Genomic DNA, 18,456 nt, shown 5'->3' with positions numbered 1-18,456 from the left:
TATGTCTAGTGGTAAAATACTACTATAATGTATATATATCTCTTTTATATGTTTTTGAATGATTTATTTCGATTTTATTAGTCTATAAAATATTATAACTATCAGTATAAAAACAAACACTATTCCACTCCTCAATGCTTCAATCAAAGGATAAAACCATATCTCGCTTTGATACCAAATATCCTTACTAAATGTATCTAAATCGACACCTTTCTTACAATACGGGCAACTCTTCTTCTTGGCTATCATAGTCCATCCTTTGATACATGTCTCATGGAAATTATGATTACAAATCAACGTATGAATAGGCTCACTATTGTCAAATACTTTAGTACAAATCATACAAAGAGACTCATTATTATTCCTCTGAGGAATACCTTCTCTACTGTAAAAACCAGTATTAGAAGCCATAGTCTCACTAAAAAGGAAGACCAATTCTCTACTTAAAAGAGCGAAATAGACTATTGTAAGAAGAGACAAGAAAGAAGAAACAATATAGGATGAAAAAAAGAAGAAACTTAGTATAGTAAAAGATTGTAGTGCACATATACCTATATTAGTTATAAAAAATAAATTTTTAAATATATTAAAAATCATTCTAGGCATGTTCTTGTGTAGAGGTTTCTTATTAATTTTATAGTATAATACCGACATAGGTAGGACGAATAAAGCCCATAAAAATGGAAACATAAGAAAACCAGTATATAATAAAATAAAAGGTGGAGCGAGCATTAAAGTCAAGAATACTAAGATATTATAAAACCTAGTACTGCATTTCTTAACTATAACGCAGCCCGTCTGAACCACTAAGGCGTATATTAACATTGAAAATATAAACGGAATAAAATCTATTATAGTGGGTTCAGTTTGAATAAAAATATATCTGGGAGGAGGAGAATGATATTCTCTCCTATTATAATTGTCTGCATTATATATAAAATGCTCTGTAGCAGACTGTGCATCATCAAAACTTGACATGGGGGTAAAACAAACAGAGTATAAATAACAAAAAAAACCAATTAAAAAAAAAATATACAAACTACGATTAGTGTTGTACATAAAACCTGTTTTCTATTTTGAAAAAAATTTGCAAATTTAATTTGTTAAAAATTAATAGTAAAAATTATTTTTAATAAAGGAGAAAAAAATCCCAAATAGGTAAATATCAAAAAATTTATGATTAAAAATGGTAAAGAAAAAGTTGCTAAAATGAATTTTTAGTAAATATTTATGAATAAAATTACTGGAAAAAAAATTGACCATTGATAAAAGAAACTTATGATTAATTAAAAATTTACCCAATCAAATGTTGTAAAAAACGTTTTTGACGATATTATAAGCAGGATAATCAGAGGCGAAAAGGCAAAAAGATAATTCTTTGGACACAAGAAAAAATATAACACAAAAAAAATAAAATAGACCACGCTCTTGTACATTATAAAATCTAATAGTTTCTTTGCAATATGTAAACTCTCAACAGAAATAAATGAATAATGCATAGTAATCATTTATTTTAAACTTTGATGCGTAAAATATTGTGTCATAACTATGACAAGTAACTAAAATACTAAGCTCGATGATGTAATTGTTAAAAAATTAATATAAATATTGTAAATTGTACTGAAAACCTTTCACTGAATACAAATAAGCACATATAAACATATTAGATGCAAAATGAGTCCATATATGAGATTGCTACGTCTTGATAAGAAATTATTTTAGGCTAAAAAACAACGTCGGAAAAAATTTGTTAGTGTAAACTTATTCTGCCATGCCGCCGTACCAATTACTTCTTTGTCGTCTGTTTAATACAAATAATAATACGAACCAAGTAATGTATGCCTGAAGATTCTGCTGCTGTGAAATTTGAATATGATGATCGACTAAAACAACAGTGTTATTATATATTATTTAAGGGAAACTCATGTTTTGATTAGCAGAAAATCAATAAATAGTAATATTTGCTACAAATACAAGCTAGAGTCGCAAATAAATAGTAGGAAACGATTAAGAAGTTGATTACGTCATTATTGTAAAATGATACAAAGTAAAATCAATTTTGACGAGATAATCTTAGATTCCTCTATTTGAAAATTCTTTTAGAATATAAAGTAATATATATGAATTTTGGGATGTATTAATACAATACTCATGTACATTATCACAAATATCGTATATGCACTGCCAAAATACAACCTCCTAGTTTAATTATCAATTGAAAAAGACTTTAATCGATACATCAATTGAGACATAACAAAGAAATGCACAAATCAAAAGTCACGTATAAAGTACGTATTAAATGTAATACCAATTGAACTAGGAGATACATTCTTAAACGTCTTTAAAAGAGAACATCCATTATACATAGTGTTTACAGACAAAATTATGATTAAAAATCCGATTAGTCTTGATTTAATCTCTACTACGATCTCATCGGAGTGGTTTATTGAACAGAAGTTTACTTGAAATTAAGTGTTGTACTTCATTTTCAATAAGATTTTTCATTTAACTCATAAGAAGTGATCAAAACAACAAAAAACATATTGCAACAAATGATATTTTTTTGGAAATATATATATTGGAAGACTAGTTTATGCCCGTGGGCAAAATAAATATCTTTGTAAAAACTTATTTAATTTTTAAAAAGATCAAAAATCTACATGAGCATATATATATTGTCTTCGAACATTGATTTATTGCACAAACAAAGTCTGAAATATAACCCCCTATGATAAATTTACGATTAAACGTTATTTACTCCTATCATTTATTCCCTCGAGATATTTGCTGCATTTATCAATGCACAAATATAAATTTAATTGCAAAAACAGACACTCATACCTTGACTAATTTTCAATTACGTATATAAAAGAGGATTTTTATTTCAAAAACGTTGCTTTAAATAGAAAATTCATTATTTCTAAATACATATGTAAATGAAATATACTTTATTGTGGATAATCATAATCTGCAAATTCCCCAACTACAAGTACGGTTCCTTCCACAACTTCCATATAAACTTCTCTTATAGGTCGATCAAACATCCTCGTATATTTCAGTTGATGAAAAGAATTTGTCTGTATATTTGAACTTTCTGGTTCTTGGTTAGCACAACAAACAGTAAACCCATCACTAAAAACATAGAGGCGAACATCTTGGGCCGTGAAATCAACAGGTAACCCGAATTTTTCCTGGAAAGCTAGTTCTCGAACAGGATTATCAAATTTGTCTCTTATTACATAAGTGTTGGTAAGAGCATTTGTGCCTTCAACGTCAGAAAAACTTGAAGAATTTGTTTCTTTTAATGGTTCTGTGATATCTGTAGTGTCGTAAGCCGTACTAGAGAAAGCAGCAGATCCTACCCCAACATCTAAGGAACTACCATCTTTAAACTCAGAAGATACAGACTTCTTTGATGTTACCCCTTTCGATGACACAGAATGTTTAGATGTTGAGCCCAATGATGATCCAGATTTCTTCGAAGCTGATTCTTTAGATGTTGAGCCTTTAGATGATTCAGATTTCTTAGAAGTTGATTCTTTTTTGTCCATTAATTTTATTCCATTCTTTTTTTTTATTTATTTAATAACGAATGACCTTTTTTTAATAACATTTTCGAATCGGACTAATTATTTTTTGAAAAGAAACTTATGAAAAATTAGCACGTGTAATTGGTATTTATAAAAAATAGTCAAGACATGCAAATAATTTATTTTCATTTTGATGAAAAGTAACACCTCTTGTATATTTACAAAATTTAACTATATGTGTTGCCGAGAAAATCAACAAATAAACAAATTAATATAAATATTAGTCAAATAGAAAGTAATACCGAAATAAAAAAAAAATTATAAAAAAGGTCTGTAATTATCAACTCTTTGATTTGCACAATCTAGCAAAATATTTGGCAAATTAACTACCAATCAAATATTTAAGAAGCTTTTTTTTTGTAAAATTGTGATTTGCAAAATTTATATCTTTAATCCATTAGAATTTATCAATTAACAAATTTTCGATATGCAATTAAACACGTTAATTATTAGTTAAATGAAACTATTTGAACATTCCATAGTGTCCAATAGTAACTTATCTACATAAAATTTAAAAAAATAATATAAATCCATTGAAAAATTATATAGGTACATAAAAAATTTGATTTTTTATTTACAAATTAAGTATTGCAATAAAAAATTGTAAAAAGCACATTGAAACTGCGATTAATGATTTTTTATCAATTTTTAGAGTATGAAATCCAAAACTTCTAATGTTAATAAAAAACAAAATAAAAATCCCTCAGCAATTAAAAATTACAATATAAAAGGATACAAATGAAAAAAATATTAATATATTTTTAAAATAGGAGTATGACATACTAGAAAACATGCATATCGTTGTATATACTAATATAAAAAAAAAGTTTATATACTCATGTTTGTTGTTCCTTAAAATTAAAGAATCTATAGATATTTTAACATATGTTTGTTACTTTTTTAATATACAATCCACTTAACATTATTCATATTTTTTTCCATTAATATTTCAATATGCTTTTACATATTTGGATATATCAAAACGAATGTTCAATTAATTATAAAATATTTAGCTGCTCCAAATTTATATTAAAAATAAGACTTTTATACGACTAGAATGAGATTTAAATAATTAATAAATTTTTTTTAAATACTTTTATGAAATATAGACAAACATATATAACGTTTATTTTGATTTAATAATGATGGCTATAAAAATCTAGAAAATATTTTATACATTGCCAAATTAAATACTAATGTTTTGCAAAACAAATAAATAAAAACTTTAATGTAATTACAACATATACAATTAATAACTTAAGGAGAGGGCTGAATATAGACAATATGTCACTTTTTTCATACGCTACACTTATAACTATCGATTATAAGGATAGAAGTTTTACAAACAAAATCATTTATACTTTTTTTTATGTTTGTTAAACAATAGTTTGTCTTTGTTTTGATTAAGTTGTGAATTGTAAATTTATTAATTTTCGTTGGTACTTTTTCTTGTAGTACCTGTGTACCATATAAAAGAAGATTAAAAACATAAACATAATGATTATACAGAAGATTAAACTAACTTTACCATTATAACTAGTATTCTCTTCTGTGTACATATGCAATGGTTGAATTTTAAGGTCTTCCGTTATATTATTCATTTTACTATTTACATAATCAGTTATATTCTTAAAAACAAGCGCATTATCAGTACATTCGGACTTTGATAGTGAATTAAAATTATTTCTTAGATCGTTTAATGTATAATTCATCCATAAATCTTGATAACACAACATATAGTAGGGGTAAAGTCCGTCGCACATCTTGTAAACAAAAGAAGAAAACTGTCCATTTGCATCTTTCGGTAAAAAACAAGTATTTTCCGTAATTATATTTTCAATAGTTTCTTTAGTAGAGTTTGAATTATTAATTATATCTTTATAACACAAACGTAAAACATTATAATAATGCAAGGTGCCCTCAACTAGTTCATAAATAAATTTTTTTTCTGACATTGAAAGAAAGTCTAATGAATAAGGATCCCATTTTATTATTCTAAATAACTGTCTAATTAATTCTACATATCCATCTTTTAACAAATAGCGTAGATTTACAAAGCTATATATTGAGACATCATTTTGTACCATATCCTTAAAAATTTTGTGATTTGTTATCGTTTCCCAAAATAATTCACTATATATTCGAACAGTTAATAATGACAATCCATTTCCTCCAACTTTATTATCTAAAGAATCACAAAGTTGATCTTTTGTCAAATTACTATTAATCATGTCATGTAAAATATCGGACATACTATCACTCGCATTTTTTACACCAAGAAATAAGTAAAATAACCCAGAAAAACATTGCTCGAATTTCATATATGGGTACTAAAATTTTATTATTATATATAATTTATCAGAAAACATTTTTTACATTGTTGTAAAACTTTTTTATGTTAATTTTTAATCCAAACAACTCTCGTAAAGTGTTTAGAAAAAAATAATTTTTTATCAAACCATTATTTTGGGCAAATTTAATGATATATCTTAAAATAAGAACATTTTTTTGTGATAAATTGATTTTTGTAAATTGTCAACACACGTCACCGCTGACTGGAATTTTTTTATTGTAATAATGAAGAAAAAAATCAAATAATTACTAATTTCATTTTGTTTTTTTTTTTAATTGTGCTTATGATTTCGATGAATTTTAAAATAAAACAAATTGATATTTTTTATTTAATTGAATTGGAACAAGTTTTTAAATCTCATATTATAGTACGTATTTACTTTAATTCATAATTTATTGGGTACAGAGAATAAAAATTAGCTGAACAAATCTTTATTTTTTAGAGCAAACACATGGTATAATTTTTATGTTCATTCCGCAAAGCTCCTTTGGTTTATATAAATAATTAATTTATTCTTTGATTATATGTATTAAATATATTTTGTCACAAGGAAATGTTTTATTGTCGAAGTCAGCATTTTTATCACAATATATAATATATTACAATAATAGTTGGTGTAATTAAACGGAAGCAGAAAAAATAAAAGCATTGAAAAGATTGTACACCGAAATACCATTATCATAAAAATATTAATTTAAATAATTGATATTGTAATTCTATATAAATATGCTCATTTATAAATCGAACATATATAAATCCTAATATAAAAATGCGTGATTATATATTTATATTCAATAAGCATAAAATCGCGCTAACATATCAATAAAAATAGATGTTGCGTACTAATTATGCTGAATGAATGTTTATACACGACGACAATTCAAGAAGCCGAATGATGTATTTAAATAAAATTTGTAGTATAGTAAAATATTAACAAACATGCAACTATAATTAAAGCTAGTCTAGTAATGTACCCGTATACTTCAAAAATTTTAAATCATTTTTTAGAACTATATGTGAATTACATTTAAGAGTAATTAATATGAAAAATTACAAAATTTGGTACATGACCGTTTGGAACCCGCTTTGGGAAAATGAACCCGCATTGGGAAAATGAACCCGCTTTGGGAAAATGAACCCGCTTTGGGAAAATAAACTCGCTTTGAAAAATTCAAAAAAAGGGAAAAATAAAAAAAAGTTATAAAAAAAGGACTTGATGATTTATTATTAATAATGACAGAAGACAATTTATCCGTTAATTTTTGGGAATTTGAAAAGCCTAGTGAAACTGTAAAAGGTACTCATAGTGTTCTTCTTTGTTTATGTTAAGATCAAATATCTCTTATAGGAATGAGCCGAAACCAACTAAATTATATAATATTGTGACTCAGAATCGCTAGAGGTTACGGCATTTATGGAGTGATTCTTAATACTGTGCTCCATCCCTTTGCTTAGCTAATGTGACATCACATGCTACCCATTGATTAGAGATCATATAGAAACAGGTTATACATTTTCTTGTATCACCTCAAGGAAAAAGCAGTATTCTACTAGTTACAGAAACGAGCAAGGCGCACTGATTCAGCATCAAATGTTTCCAAAATAAACTTTTCTTTATATTCCACGTATAAATACATTACATCACTAAAAACCTCATCTGCCTCAACAAACATTGTTTTTGCCAATTTTGCCATTTTTTTAAAGGGGGGTCCTTTAAAATTTCAATGCGGGTTCATTTTCCCAAAGCGGGTTCCAAACGGCCATGTACCCAAAATTTTTATTAACTGAGGTGATCTGACGAATAGATGTCATAATTTGTTAAATAATTTTTTTTTGTAAAATATAAAAGAAAATAAGTATATGAACTGTATATAAAAAAAACTGAAATTATGGATTTATTCTTACGAGGAAATGAACAAAATTATACAAATTCATTTAAATTATAGTCTATAATGTAAAAAGAATAATTAGTATGTAGCGTTTGTATTTAAATATTTATTTACAATTGCATTAGAACTATTATAAATCTTTTAGAAATATTTTAGATGCAACAAAACTAATAAACTTCCTATTTTTAAAAATTATGCTTGTAACTATAGTATTTTTAATGAAATTCGAAACTTTTGAAACACAATATAACACTTAACGATATCACAGGAGATTTATATCTTAAAAAAATGAGCCTTAAATTTTATTGTAATTTGCATTATACTAAAAAAATGATATATATGTACATTGTATATTTATAAAAAACACATTAAATGGAAAGAAAATTTTAAAATATAAAAAACCTTTTAAGCTTTATTTTTTTCCATTTCAACTAATTTATAGGTTTTAAAAGCTGCAGATCTTTTTTCATTATTTTTTTTATAATATAAATATCCAGATAAAATAAATACTAGACAGAATATTATTATACCAACTCCAAAGATAGATCCAAACCAACCATAAAAATTTGTACTTTGATCTTCTGACATATTTAGATATTCAAACCTTATATTTTCAGTTGTATTATTGATCGCAGTAGTTATATTTTTGAAATCATATAAGTTAGTCATGCACTCTGCAGTTGATAATTTTTCTTGATTTTTTTTCACATCCTCCAAGAAAAGGAGTGTACTTCTATTTCCATAACACTCGTCGTAATACGGACGTAGACCTTTACACATCTTAAAAACAGTTGAAGGAATGATATCACTTAAGCCTTTTGGTATAAAACATGTGTTTTCAATAAATATCTGTTTTATAGCTTCTTGAGTCGAGTTCGAATTATTAATTGTATCTTTATAACATAAACGTAACATGTTATAATAATCCAATGTGCCGCCCACTAGATCATATGTGAAAATTTTTTCAGACGATGGAAAATATAATAATAAGTCGGGATCCCATTTCGTTAATTTAAATGCTTGTTTAACTAATTCTAAATATCTGTCTTGCAATAATGCACGTATATCAACAAAAAAAGAAGTTGCGGTATTATTTTTTGTCAATCTTTTAAAAATATCATGATTTATTATTGTTTCCCAGAACAGTTTACTAAAAGCTTTAATAGTCTCAACTGATTGACCACTACCACCAACGTTATTATTTAAAGAATCACAAGTTTGATTCCTAGTTAGATTACTATTAACCATAGAGTGTAAAAGCTTGGAAACATTATCATCCGTATTTGTTATACAAAAAATAATGTAACTTGAAAGGAAAGAACATTTAAATAACTTCATTTGGGGGCATTACAATTTACTATATTTATAATATAAATTAATACAACTTGTTGAGATTAAAATTATATACAAAGTATAGTAAATATTATCTAACATAATTATAAAGTATCTGAACATTAATTTATATGTATATCGGTAGAATCACGTTTGTAAATTATTAGTAATACAGGTCATAGTTGATGTAGATATAATTCTGCTTAGAAATTCCTCAAAACGCATAATAAAACGTATATTTTTTTTGTATTGGCTCTTTTTTTTTGCTATAATTTTTGATTAAAAATGATTTAAACTACATCGTCAGTTTAATTTAAACTAAATAATTTAATTGCAAAGTCAATGATTTTCAGTTTATTATTTTATTGCCTAATACATCTAAAGTAGTAGGCAAACAACCCGGATTAAATTTTTAAATATTAACTTATGCCACATAATAAATTTGCATTTGTATAAATTTAATCTATCTATCGTTATAATGTCTTTTATCGATTCGTTTACACATTTTCAATAATTTTATAGTATTACATTGTGTGGATAATTTATACGTGTGCTTTCATCTCCCACTTAAATAACTTATGTTTTATAAAAAAATGTAAAAGCCTGTACAAAAAATTACGAAAAATATAGTGTAATACGTAGAGTAGATGCACTAAAAGTATAAGGATGCTCTTTTTAGCTTAAATAATACATAATTTATTGTTAAACCATTCTAAACGTTTAAGAATAATATTTAGTTTCTAAATTATTTTTACCAGTTGTGTTTTATAATGAGTTGTTATACACATACTGGTAATCATTATAATTATTTAACTCGTTTTTAGAGTTTTTAATTTGTTATAATGCCTCCAAATTTTAAAAAAAATTACATCTGTGGCGATTGTAACTCTTAACGCTTTCTTGCTCACTAAACAAATAATTCAAAAGACAAAATACTTTAAAAGCTTTGTAATTCTCTTATATTGAATTGCATAAAAACATATACTTACCTACAGAAAAAGCTATAAAAATTGATATTTATACTCTGTATTGTTGTAATAGGCAGCAAAAGAGACCTGGAAGCCAAGTCATATAATACTACGAAGATCCTGTTTTATTTTTTTTATTTTATTAGTATTTGAATTTATATTCACAGCCTATAGAAAAGTCAATATTAATGAACGAGTTTACAAGAAAAACATGCTAATTATGTACAACACGTGTGAAATATTTACATTTGTAAGTTCACAAGATTTTTTTATAGTAAGACAGAAAATATTATTTTGTATTTTAGATATAACAAAATGGAAGTAAAAAAATATTTAGATGTTCTGGATTATAAGTGTCGAATAGTCTTTTTTTATAACCTATTATCGTCTATATAGGAAGAGCAGTGCGTGTCAAAAATGCTGTGCATAGGTTCAATATATTCGACATGTCGTTTCATTGAATTTTAAAAATAATTTTTTTTTGTTCTAACATTTTCTAATCTGGGTTTTGATAAAATGTCTTAAGAGCCTATCACAAAGTATTTATATATGAAAATGCTTCTATTTATATGCATATATTTTTGTATTTTTATCCTTTCTTTACTTTATACTATATTTTTCAGTTTAAAATCTAGATTTTTTTTTCGATTTTCAAGTACATCAAAATAATAATACATATATTTAATCAAGTTAAATCTTTTACTAAATCATACAATTTTTTTTTAATTAGTTAAAATACATCACAAAAATCCTTTTCAAAACGTAAATAATTTTTTTTTGCAAAGGATAATGTTAAAAATTAATTGTTTAAATTTTTTATAGAATATTTTTGACGTATCAATATACATATTAGAAATTACTCCCTATAAAATATTTTTTACCAAGAAAAGAATTCTACAAACTAAATTATTTATTTACATCAAAAAAGTTTTAAACTTCAACTCTTTCCTTTTCCATCGAATCATAAGCTTTATATTGATCAGATCTTTTTTTAATACATTTTTTGTAATACAAGTATCCACAAAAGGTAAACATTAAACAAATAATTATAATACCGACACATAAATTAGGACTCAAATTAAAAATATATCCATTATTTTTGGCTTCTAACATATTTAAATATGAAAATTTAACGTTATCTTCAAGTCTTAAATCTTTTGTATTCATATTTTTAAAATCATAAATATCATTGCTACATTCAGCTCTATATATTTGGTCATGATTTTTTCTCACATCCTCCAAAAAAAGAAGAGTGCTTCGATTTCCATAACACTCGTTGTAATATGGACGGATACCTGCACACATTTTAATAACAAAAGATGGAATGGTCTCACTTATCCCTTTGGGTATAAAGCATGTGTTTTCCTTAAGAATTCTCTCTATAGATTCTTTGGTAGAATTAGAGTCATTAATTGTATCTTTAAAACATAAACGTAGCATGTTATAAGCATCTAGTGTTCCGTCTACAAACTCATAAGTAAAGTTTCTCACAGTCGATGAAATTCCATCCAGCAATTCTGGGTTCCATTTTTTTAATCTAAATACTTCCTTAATTTTCTCAATATAATAGACTTTCAATATTAAGTGTAAAAAATTGAAACTTTCTGGTGACGTTATGTTCTGTGTCATGTTTTTGAAAATATCATGGTTTGTTATCGCATCCCAAAATAAAAAGCCAAAATCAAGAACTGCATTTGATGACAGGCCATTATCACCAACGTTATTGTGTAAAGAATTACAAATCTGACTTTTATTTAAATTACTATTCATCATATCATGTAAATTTTCAGTTACGTTGTTTCCGGCTTTTATTATACCAAATGTGTATATTAGAATCTGAATAGAAAAATATTTTAACTTCATTTATGGGCAACAACAAGGAAACATTTATATAATTAAAATAAATAGCTTTTTAATAAAAATTTAATTGCAAAATTGTTCTCAATTCATATTAAAAAAATACCACACTGTGTAAGTTTTTTGATAAAGGGTTGTATAGGAGACATGTAATTATTTGTAAATTTAATTGATAACTTTAAAATTAACATACTGATGTTCTTTAATTAATAGTATTTATTTAAATTATTTCAATATTTAAAAACTAAAAACACCTGTCATATTTTTTAAAAACTTCATATATTTTTTAAAATGAGCAAAATTCTCTAGGTATCTGTCTATCAAAACTCTAGATACTTTATTTTATTAAATCTGCTTCTCTTGAAATATTAATTTACTTAATAATATCTGAATATAAACTAAAAATTTTGTAAATTTCTTTGTTTTTCTTCTTAGCACATAATGTTTTCATTTTTTGACATTGTGTAGCTAGAAATTAAGTAAGATTATTGAGGATGTCTAATTTTTTACCTTAAAATTTATGTGTAAATAAAGTTTCACAATCAAAGAACAAAGTAATATGTATGATCACAACCTTGTATTTTTTAGTAACTATGACGTTTATTTTTTTTGATAAATTTAGTCATCATTTTTATTAAAAATATTCATTAAATAAATATGAAGTTTCACAAAAATTAAAAATCATGTAAAGTGCGAGAAAAAAAATATTTAAGCTGAGTTACCCGCTAATTTTATATAGATCGACAATAATCAAAATGTTACTCCTCTAAATATAAAAAAAATTGGTGATTTTTTCCAAGTAAACATAAACAATAGTTTTGTGTAACATAATATTTAAAGTAAGTCATAATGCAAGTTATAAACATAATGATTGTGCTATAAAAATAATTAATATCAAATAATACGATAAGTATATATTTGTGAATGATGCAAAAAATTTAAAAAAATTGAAATATGCAAAATCTTCCAATCATCAAAATTTAAAATGCATATTTATATGGTGTAAATTGAGTCGTGTTTGCTTACGTACATATTATATCATTTTTTTGTTCCTTAACAATTTAATCATGCAATTTATTTAAAATATATTTTTAACAATGTAGCTTAAAAATCACGCAAATAATATTTTTTTTTATTACGAGTTTTCTTATCCATGTTCCATCTTAAATTTTATGTAATAAGAATTTTTTTGTTTAAATGTTTTTATTAAAAACTAAAAGTTTTTATTTTTGTATTTACCAGTGATAAAGTAGAATATTTTGATTTTATCTTAGAACAACCAAAATATTTTTTCTTCGAGTATATGAAATTTGATTTGTCCCTAATACCTTAGTTGTTACGATTTAATATCGTCTTTTTGTTAATATTTTGATTACTCTTATGTATAACTCTATAAGTCTTTATATCTCATTAAACGCCCGTGTAAAAGAAAGGGTCAGTACATACTAATAAGTAGAAATATTAGTTATTTTTCTATTTTTTTAAAAAAAAAGAAGCCTTTGCTCATTTATACAAATAATCACTGTAATTTATTATGTTAACATTTTGAATTACATAAACACATTTATTTAACTAATTTCTTAAAAATAAAGAGCTAAGTATAAAATCTGGATAAAGTTTGTCAATATTTATTCAAACGAAATTGTTTTTTATTTAAAATCTGTCTGAAGCATATATATATATATATTTCTAGAATAATTTGTTAATTATATTCAATTGCAATGCTGACAGTGTGTCATTTTTTGTATTATCGATGTTTGGAATGGTGTTCATATAATAATAAAAATCAACGAAGTATAAAATAAAAGCTAGCAGCTCCAACACTGACATATAACAAGGTTTTCTGATAAATATGTTAGTATTAGTAAAAAATGAAAATTGATGCAACATAGCCTCCATCGATTTGAATGTATTATTATAAGTCATACGAAAAAAATCCTTAAACAATTCATTAAGGTCCTGATAGCTTAATTTTCATAACATTCTAAAAATTTAATTCATAAAAAATTGCACTCAATTAGTTTCAAGCTGTTTTATGAAATTTTACTTTAATATCGTTTTATATTTTATATTTCTTCATATTTCTCAAAAAAAATAATTAATCTAAGATATAAATAAGATCATGTTCGGTCAGATATTAATATTTTATGCAGCGTTTGATTTGCCTCATATGAGTTGTTTTTAGCTTATTATTTATTAACAAACTTTAATTTTTTATATAATTCAAATAAAAAATTTAATAAATATTGTAAACTGTTGTATATTGTATTTTTTTTCTAATTCTCTTTTTGTAATACACCCATCCTAATAATAATAAGCCTAAACACATCAATATGAGAAACCCCCATTTTGATATCAATGGTACTGTACCAGTATCATTTTCGGCGACTTTATTATCATAATTTACGTTTAAAAAATCGTACGTGAAAATGTCAGTGATGTTTTTAATATTACTAACATCATAATTAGAATTGTTTATACACTCAGCTCTTAATAATTGATCTTGATTGTATTTTATTTCATTATAAATGTATTCCATGCCTTTATCTTTATAACACTCCTTAAAATGAGGGATAAGGCCTTTACAAATTTTAAAAACGAGACTAGGAAATTTCTCTGTTCCATTTTTAATGTAACATGTATTTTGTCTAATAATTTCTTCGATTGCGTCTTTAATGCAGTTTGAACTTAAAATTCTATCTTTATAACACATAAGTAACATATTGTAATACTCTAATGTACCGTAAATAAGTTCATCAATGAAGTGTTGATCATTCGCTGGAATCAAATCTATTATTGTAGAATTCCAAGTACTTGTTATAAATATTCCTCTAATCATTTCTAAGTATGCGTTTTTCAAATTTATTAGTCTTTGCGAGAAATCAGCTTTCATGATAATATTTTTTGTCATATTAATGAAAATTTCATGATTTATTACTGCGTACCACATACTTTCCCCAAAGCTTTGAACAGTTTCAAATGACAGGCCGGTTTCGTTAAATTTTGTATTTAAAACATCACAAATTTTCCCACTTTTAATAATCAAATCTATCGGATCAGAAATATTTTTACAAGATTTTGTTGTATATGTTTTGAAAATAAATAATTGAGTTAATATACAAACCAAGCTCATTTGGGGTCTAAAATTCATACATTTAATTGAAATTATATTAATTTTTTTCTAATTGACTGTTGATCAACCAAATTATATTGTTTTGCATTATAAATACTTATTTCAAAATATTTAAAATAGTCATATTTTTGAGAAAAATTAAATATGTGCTCAATATTATCGTAAAACCTAAAATTATGTATAACAAATATTTTCACTATAGCATTAATGCGGCTCTAAACTTTTATGACTAAAGCCAGATAAAACTATATAGTCTCAGATAAAATGTTACCTTTTGTCAGTAAAAACCTTTGTTCTTGAATTAAATGTAATAAAAACTTATGAACGATTTAAAATTTATTGTCCTTTGTAATATTTAATAGCTTGTCATAAATGTCGTATACATGTCATTTATGATATTAAATGGCAAATAAATCAAAAGCCGAAATACAAAAATTTGAAAGGTGGATTCAAATTTTTTTATCAAAAAACTAATTAAATATATATTGTGAAGGAAACTAGTTATTTGTACAGTATTAACGAATCTGTGAAAAATATGCCTACATTTGTTTTTTTACTTTATCGAGTACCATTTCAATTTTATTTTATCACGGTAGGTGAAAAACAGTAACCTCTTATAAGATATTCATTTGGTTTTTTTTAACATTCAAACAAATGCGTTCGAATTAAAATACACAACTAATTGTTCCCTCCTAATAACATTTTTAAATTTTTGTTGACTTATTGTAAGATTGTTTTACCTTAAGCTATATATTGTATAGAGAGTTATTTCGCAAGTTTTCGTCGTTGATTCTAATAGTCAAAAGAAATCAACCCCATAGAGCTATTTTCGCTAAATTATTCGATACTTTATTATAACTTAGAGTAGACGCAAGACAGTCTTTGGTGATAAGTTTAGTAAAAAAATTTTGCTTCTTATAGTTAATACCTCTAATATATTACATGAGCTTCTGAATATATCTATGTCTCGTCAAACTTTTAAATTTTTAAATAATAAAAGGAATTTTCCCCTTCTTTTTAGCTTTTTGTTGAATTTCAAAATAGCTCCTGGTTTACAGTTTCTTCGCCGAACAAATCTATTTGCTGGCAGTTGACTTCCATAAATGCATTTACTGCTCTTTAAATTTTTTTTTTTTAATATTTCGTCTTTGTTTTTTGAGGTAGATTCTATGCTTTTTCGACACAATAGCCGTGATGTGTAAAAATCGATTTCAGACGTGCCTTATATTGTCGAAAATATTGAATCGATATTTTATTTCATGTTATTAAACAACGATTTACTATTGTTTGATTCATATGCATCAGTTCTGTTTTATAATTGCATCCATTTTTGTAATAGCTTTGAGTAGAAAAGTAGGTTTTTTTGCTTATATAATCTTCGAATATTGATATCCTCCCTTTTGATGAACACGAGAATATCAATCATAGTAAGGTAAATTTTTTTATTAGTAATTATTCTAGTATTCATCGTATCCACGCGATATTTTTTTCGTGGTCTCACGTACTTTGTATGTTTTCTTCAGTAATACCTACAAATCTAATTTTTCGTTGTGTCTTTTTGTACAATCAAAATTCTATATTGGATTACACACTTGGTATTTAAATAACCTAAGTTATTTACAAAAAATTACATGAAGGACATTGTTACTACTTTAACATAATGTATTTTTTCGCAGAAAATTACAAGAATTTAAACTAAGAATTCTATGGTAGTGTAAGCATTTTAATGTTGCACACAACATAATAAATAATTAGAGAATATATTTAAGCCAGTAAAATTTTAAGTCTTGATAAAAATTTTTACTAAAATTGGTTAAAATGTTTCGTTTTTGTTGATAGAAGCATTATTTATAGTAAATTTATATATTGGTTGGGAGAAAGGAACAAATATTAAGAAAATTTTTTTGTTTAAATAAAAAATGTTATTGTACAACATTCAATTTAAACCGAAACAACTATTATTTTGTACATTTTAAGATGAAGTGTTAATTATTCAATACTTCTGCCTATTTTAGAGGAGGATGTATAAAAACTCTTTAATATTAACTCGCCGTAACAGCGGAATTTAGTCAGAATAAATAAAATATATCTCTAATATTTCCAAATTGCTTTAAAGTGCAAAGAAAAAATTATTAAAATTTGTCAAATAAATTCATAAGGTACGTGATGAAAGTATTGCATGCATGTAAATCAAATTTACATGTTATTTTTGTTATTGAAAGTGGTCATTTTTTTCTATCCCCTTTTTGGGATTAGTTTTTTAAGTGGAAAGACAAATAAATTTAAAATAAACGGTCTTTAAAATGAGTATTTTGTAAGTATGTAAGTTTCAAACACTAAGAGACATGAATAAAATTTTTAAAAATGTTTCAGCATATTTAATTTTCCTTTAACATAAATAAATAACTTTACAAGTATTATATTAGCTAAATTCTACTTATTTTTAACAGTTAAACTTCTCATTTATACAATATTATGAAATCTCTTATTTATAACCAATAAAAAATTATCACATATATTAATAGTAAAAAATGTATTAGTTAGTAAAAAAAACTGGTTTAATGTATTGAAATTTATATTAGAAATCAATTATATTTTGCGGATTGTATTCTCTACTCACAATTCCATATATTTTAGAAAATCATATTAATTCTATAAATGATAATATTTAATAAACGAGAGATGTTTTTAAAGTAATACATTTTTATTTAAAAAAAAAAATAAGTATTTTTTTCATCAGTAATGCCAAAATCTTAAGAACAATATCATAATTCATTTATTATCTAGATAATTATAACCAAATAAATAATCAATATCGAAAAATTTATAGAAACATGAAAATATTGACACCAACGGTCTAGAGAAATTAATGAATATTTAATATGTTTATACCATATAAATAAATATAAATAGTATTAGTCAATACAAGACTTGAGAATCCTAATAAGGTAGAAGCGTACATCCAGATAGTTACGCTGGAAAAAAACGATAGAAAGCATTTCTCTGGACTACCGAAGGAGGGGAGACGAAGCCGATGTGGAAAGAACTATGGAGCCGGAAGCTACCTACAAGCAGGAGACGCTAACGCGAAACCTATCCTTGTTTAACTAGAAGTATAAACTACAATAAGCATACTCTAATTATATTCTATTAAATTAGTATTAGTTAATTGATTTGTTTTCAAACTATATATTGCACTACAGCGAATTAACATTTTAACAATTTATACGATGGTAAAGTTAACTAGATCTTCAAATTAATCCATCGAAAATGCTTATTGTAGTACTTTGTTTGTAGTTGAAGTCATTAAATAATATTTTTTTCTATGTTTTTG

The 18,456-nt window shown here is 24.9% G+C and overlaps 5 protein-coding genes across 5 annotated transcripts; all 5 read right to left on the bottom strand.

Annotated features, from left to right (window-relative positions):
• Positions 1-63: 63 nt before the first annotated feature.
• VNE69_05229 (RING finger protein 121) lies at positions 64-978 on the bottom strand (the record flags this gene model as incomplete). Its single annotated transcript, XM_065473713.1, has 1 exon — positions 64-978. The coding sequence occupies one exon, from the start codon at positions 976-978 to the stop codon at positions 64-66; it is 915 nt and encodes a 304-aa protein (XP_065329785.1).
• A 1,970-nt stretch (positions 979-2,948) lies between these two features.
• Positions 2,949-5,911, bottom strand: VNE69_05228 (putative SP-containing membrane protein; the record flags this gene model as incomplete). Its single annotated transcript, XM_065473712.1, has 2 exons — positions 2,949-3,566; positions 5,114-5,911. 2 exons carry the CDS (start codon positions 5,909-5,911, stop codon positions 2,949-2,951), a joined length of 1,416 nt encoding a protein of 471 aa, XP_065329784.1.
• A 2,326-nt stretch (positions 5,912-8,237) lies between these two features.
• VNE69_05227 (putative SP-containing membrane protein) lies at positions 8,238-9,170 on the bottom strand (the record flags this gene model as incomplete). The annotated part of the gene is made up of 1 exon (XM_065473711.1): positions 8,238-9,170. One exon carries the CDS (start codon positions 9,168-9,170, stop codon positions 8,238-8,240), a length of 933 nt encoding a protein of 310 aa, XP_065329783.1.
• Positions 9,171-11,062: 1,892 nt separating this feature from the next.
• VNE69_05226 (putative SP-containing membrane protein) lies at positions 11,063-11,995 on the bottom strand (the record flags this gene model as incomplete). The annotated part of the gene is made up of 1 exon (XM_065473710.1): positions 11,063-11,995. The coding sequence occupies one exon, from the start codon at positions 11,993-11,995 to the stop codon at positions 11,063-11,065; it is 933 nt and encodes a 310-aa protein (XP_065329782.1).
• Positions 11,996-14,225: 2,230 nt separating this feature from the next.
• On the bottom strand, positions 14,226-15,122 carry VNE69_05225 (putative SP-containing membrane protein; the record flags this gene model as incomplete). Its single annotated transcript, XM_065473709.1, has 1 exon — positions 14,226-15,122. One exon carries the CDS (start codon positions 15,120-15,122, stop codon positions 14,226-14,228), a length of 897 nt encoding a protein of 298 aa, XP_065329781.1.
• Between the last annotated feature and the right edge of the window lie 3,334 nt (positions 15,123-18,456).

The sequence above is a fragment of the Vairimorpha necatrix genome, chromosome 5 (assembly GCF_036630325.1).
Source record: "Vairimorpha necatrix chromosome 5, complete sequence".
NCBI classification, from domain to species: Eukaryota; Fungi; Microsporidia; family Nosematidae; genus Vairimorpha; species Vairimorpha necatrix.
The sequence above is the reverse complement of the archived record's forward strand: the minus strand, read 5'-3'. Positions and strand labels throughout refer to the sequence as shown.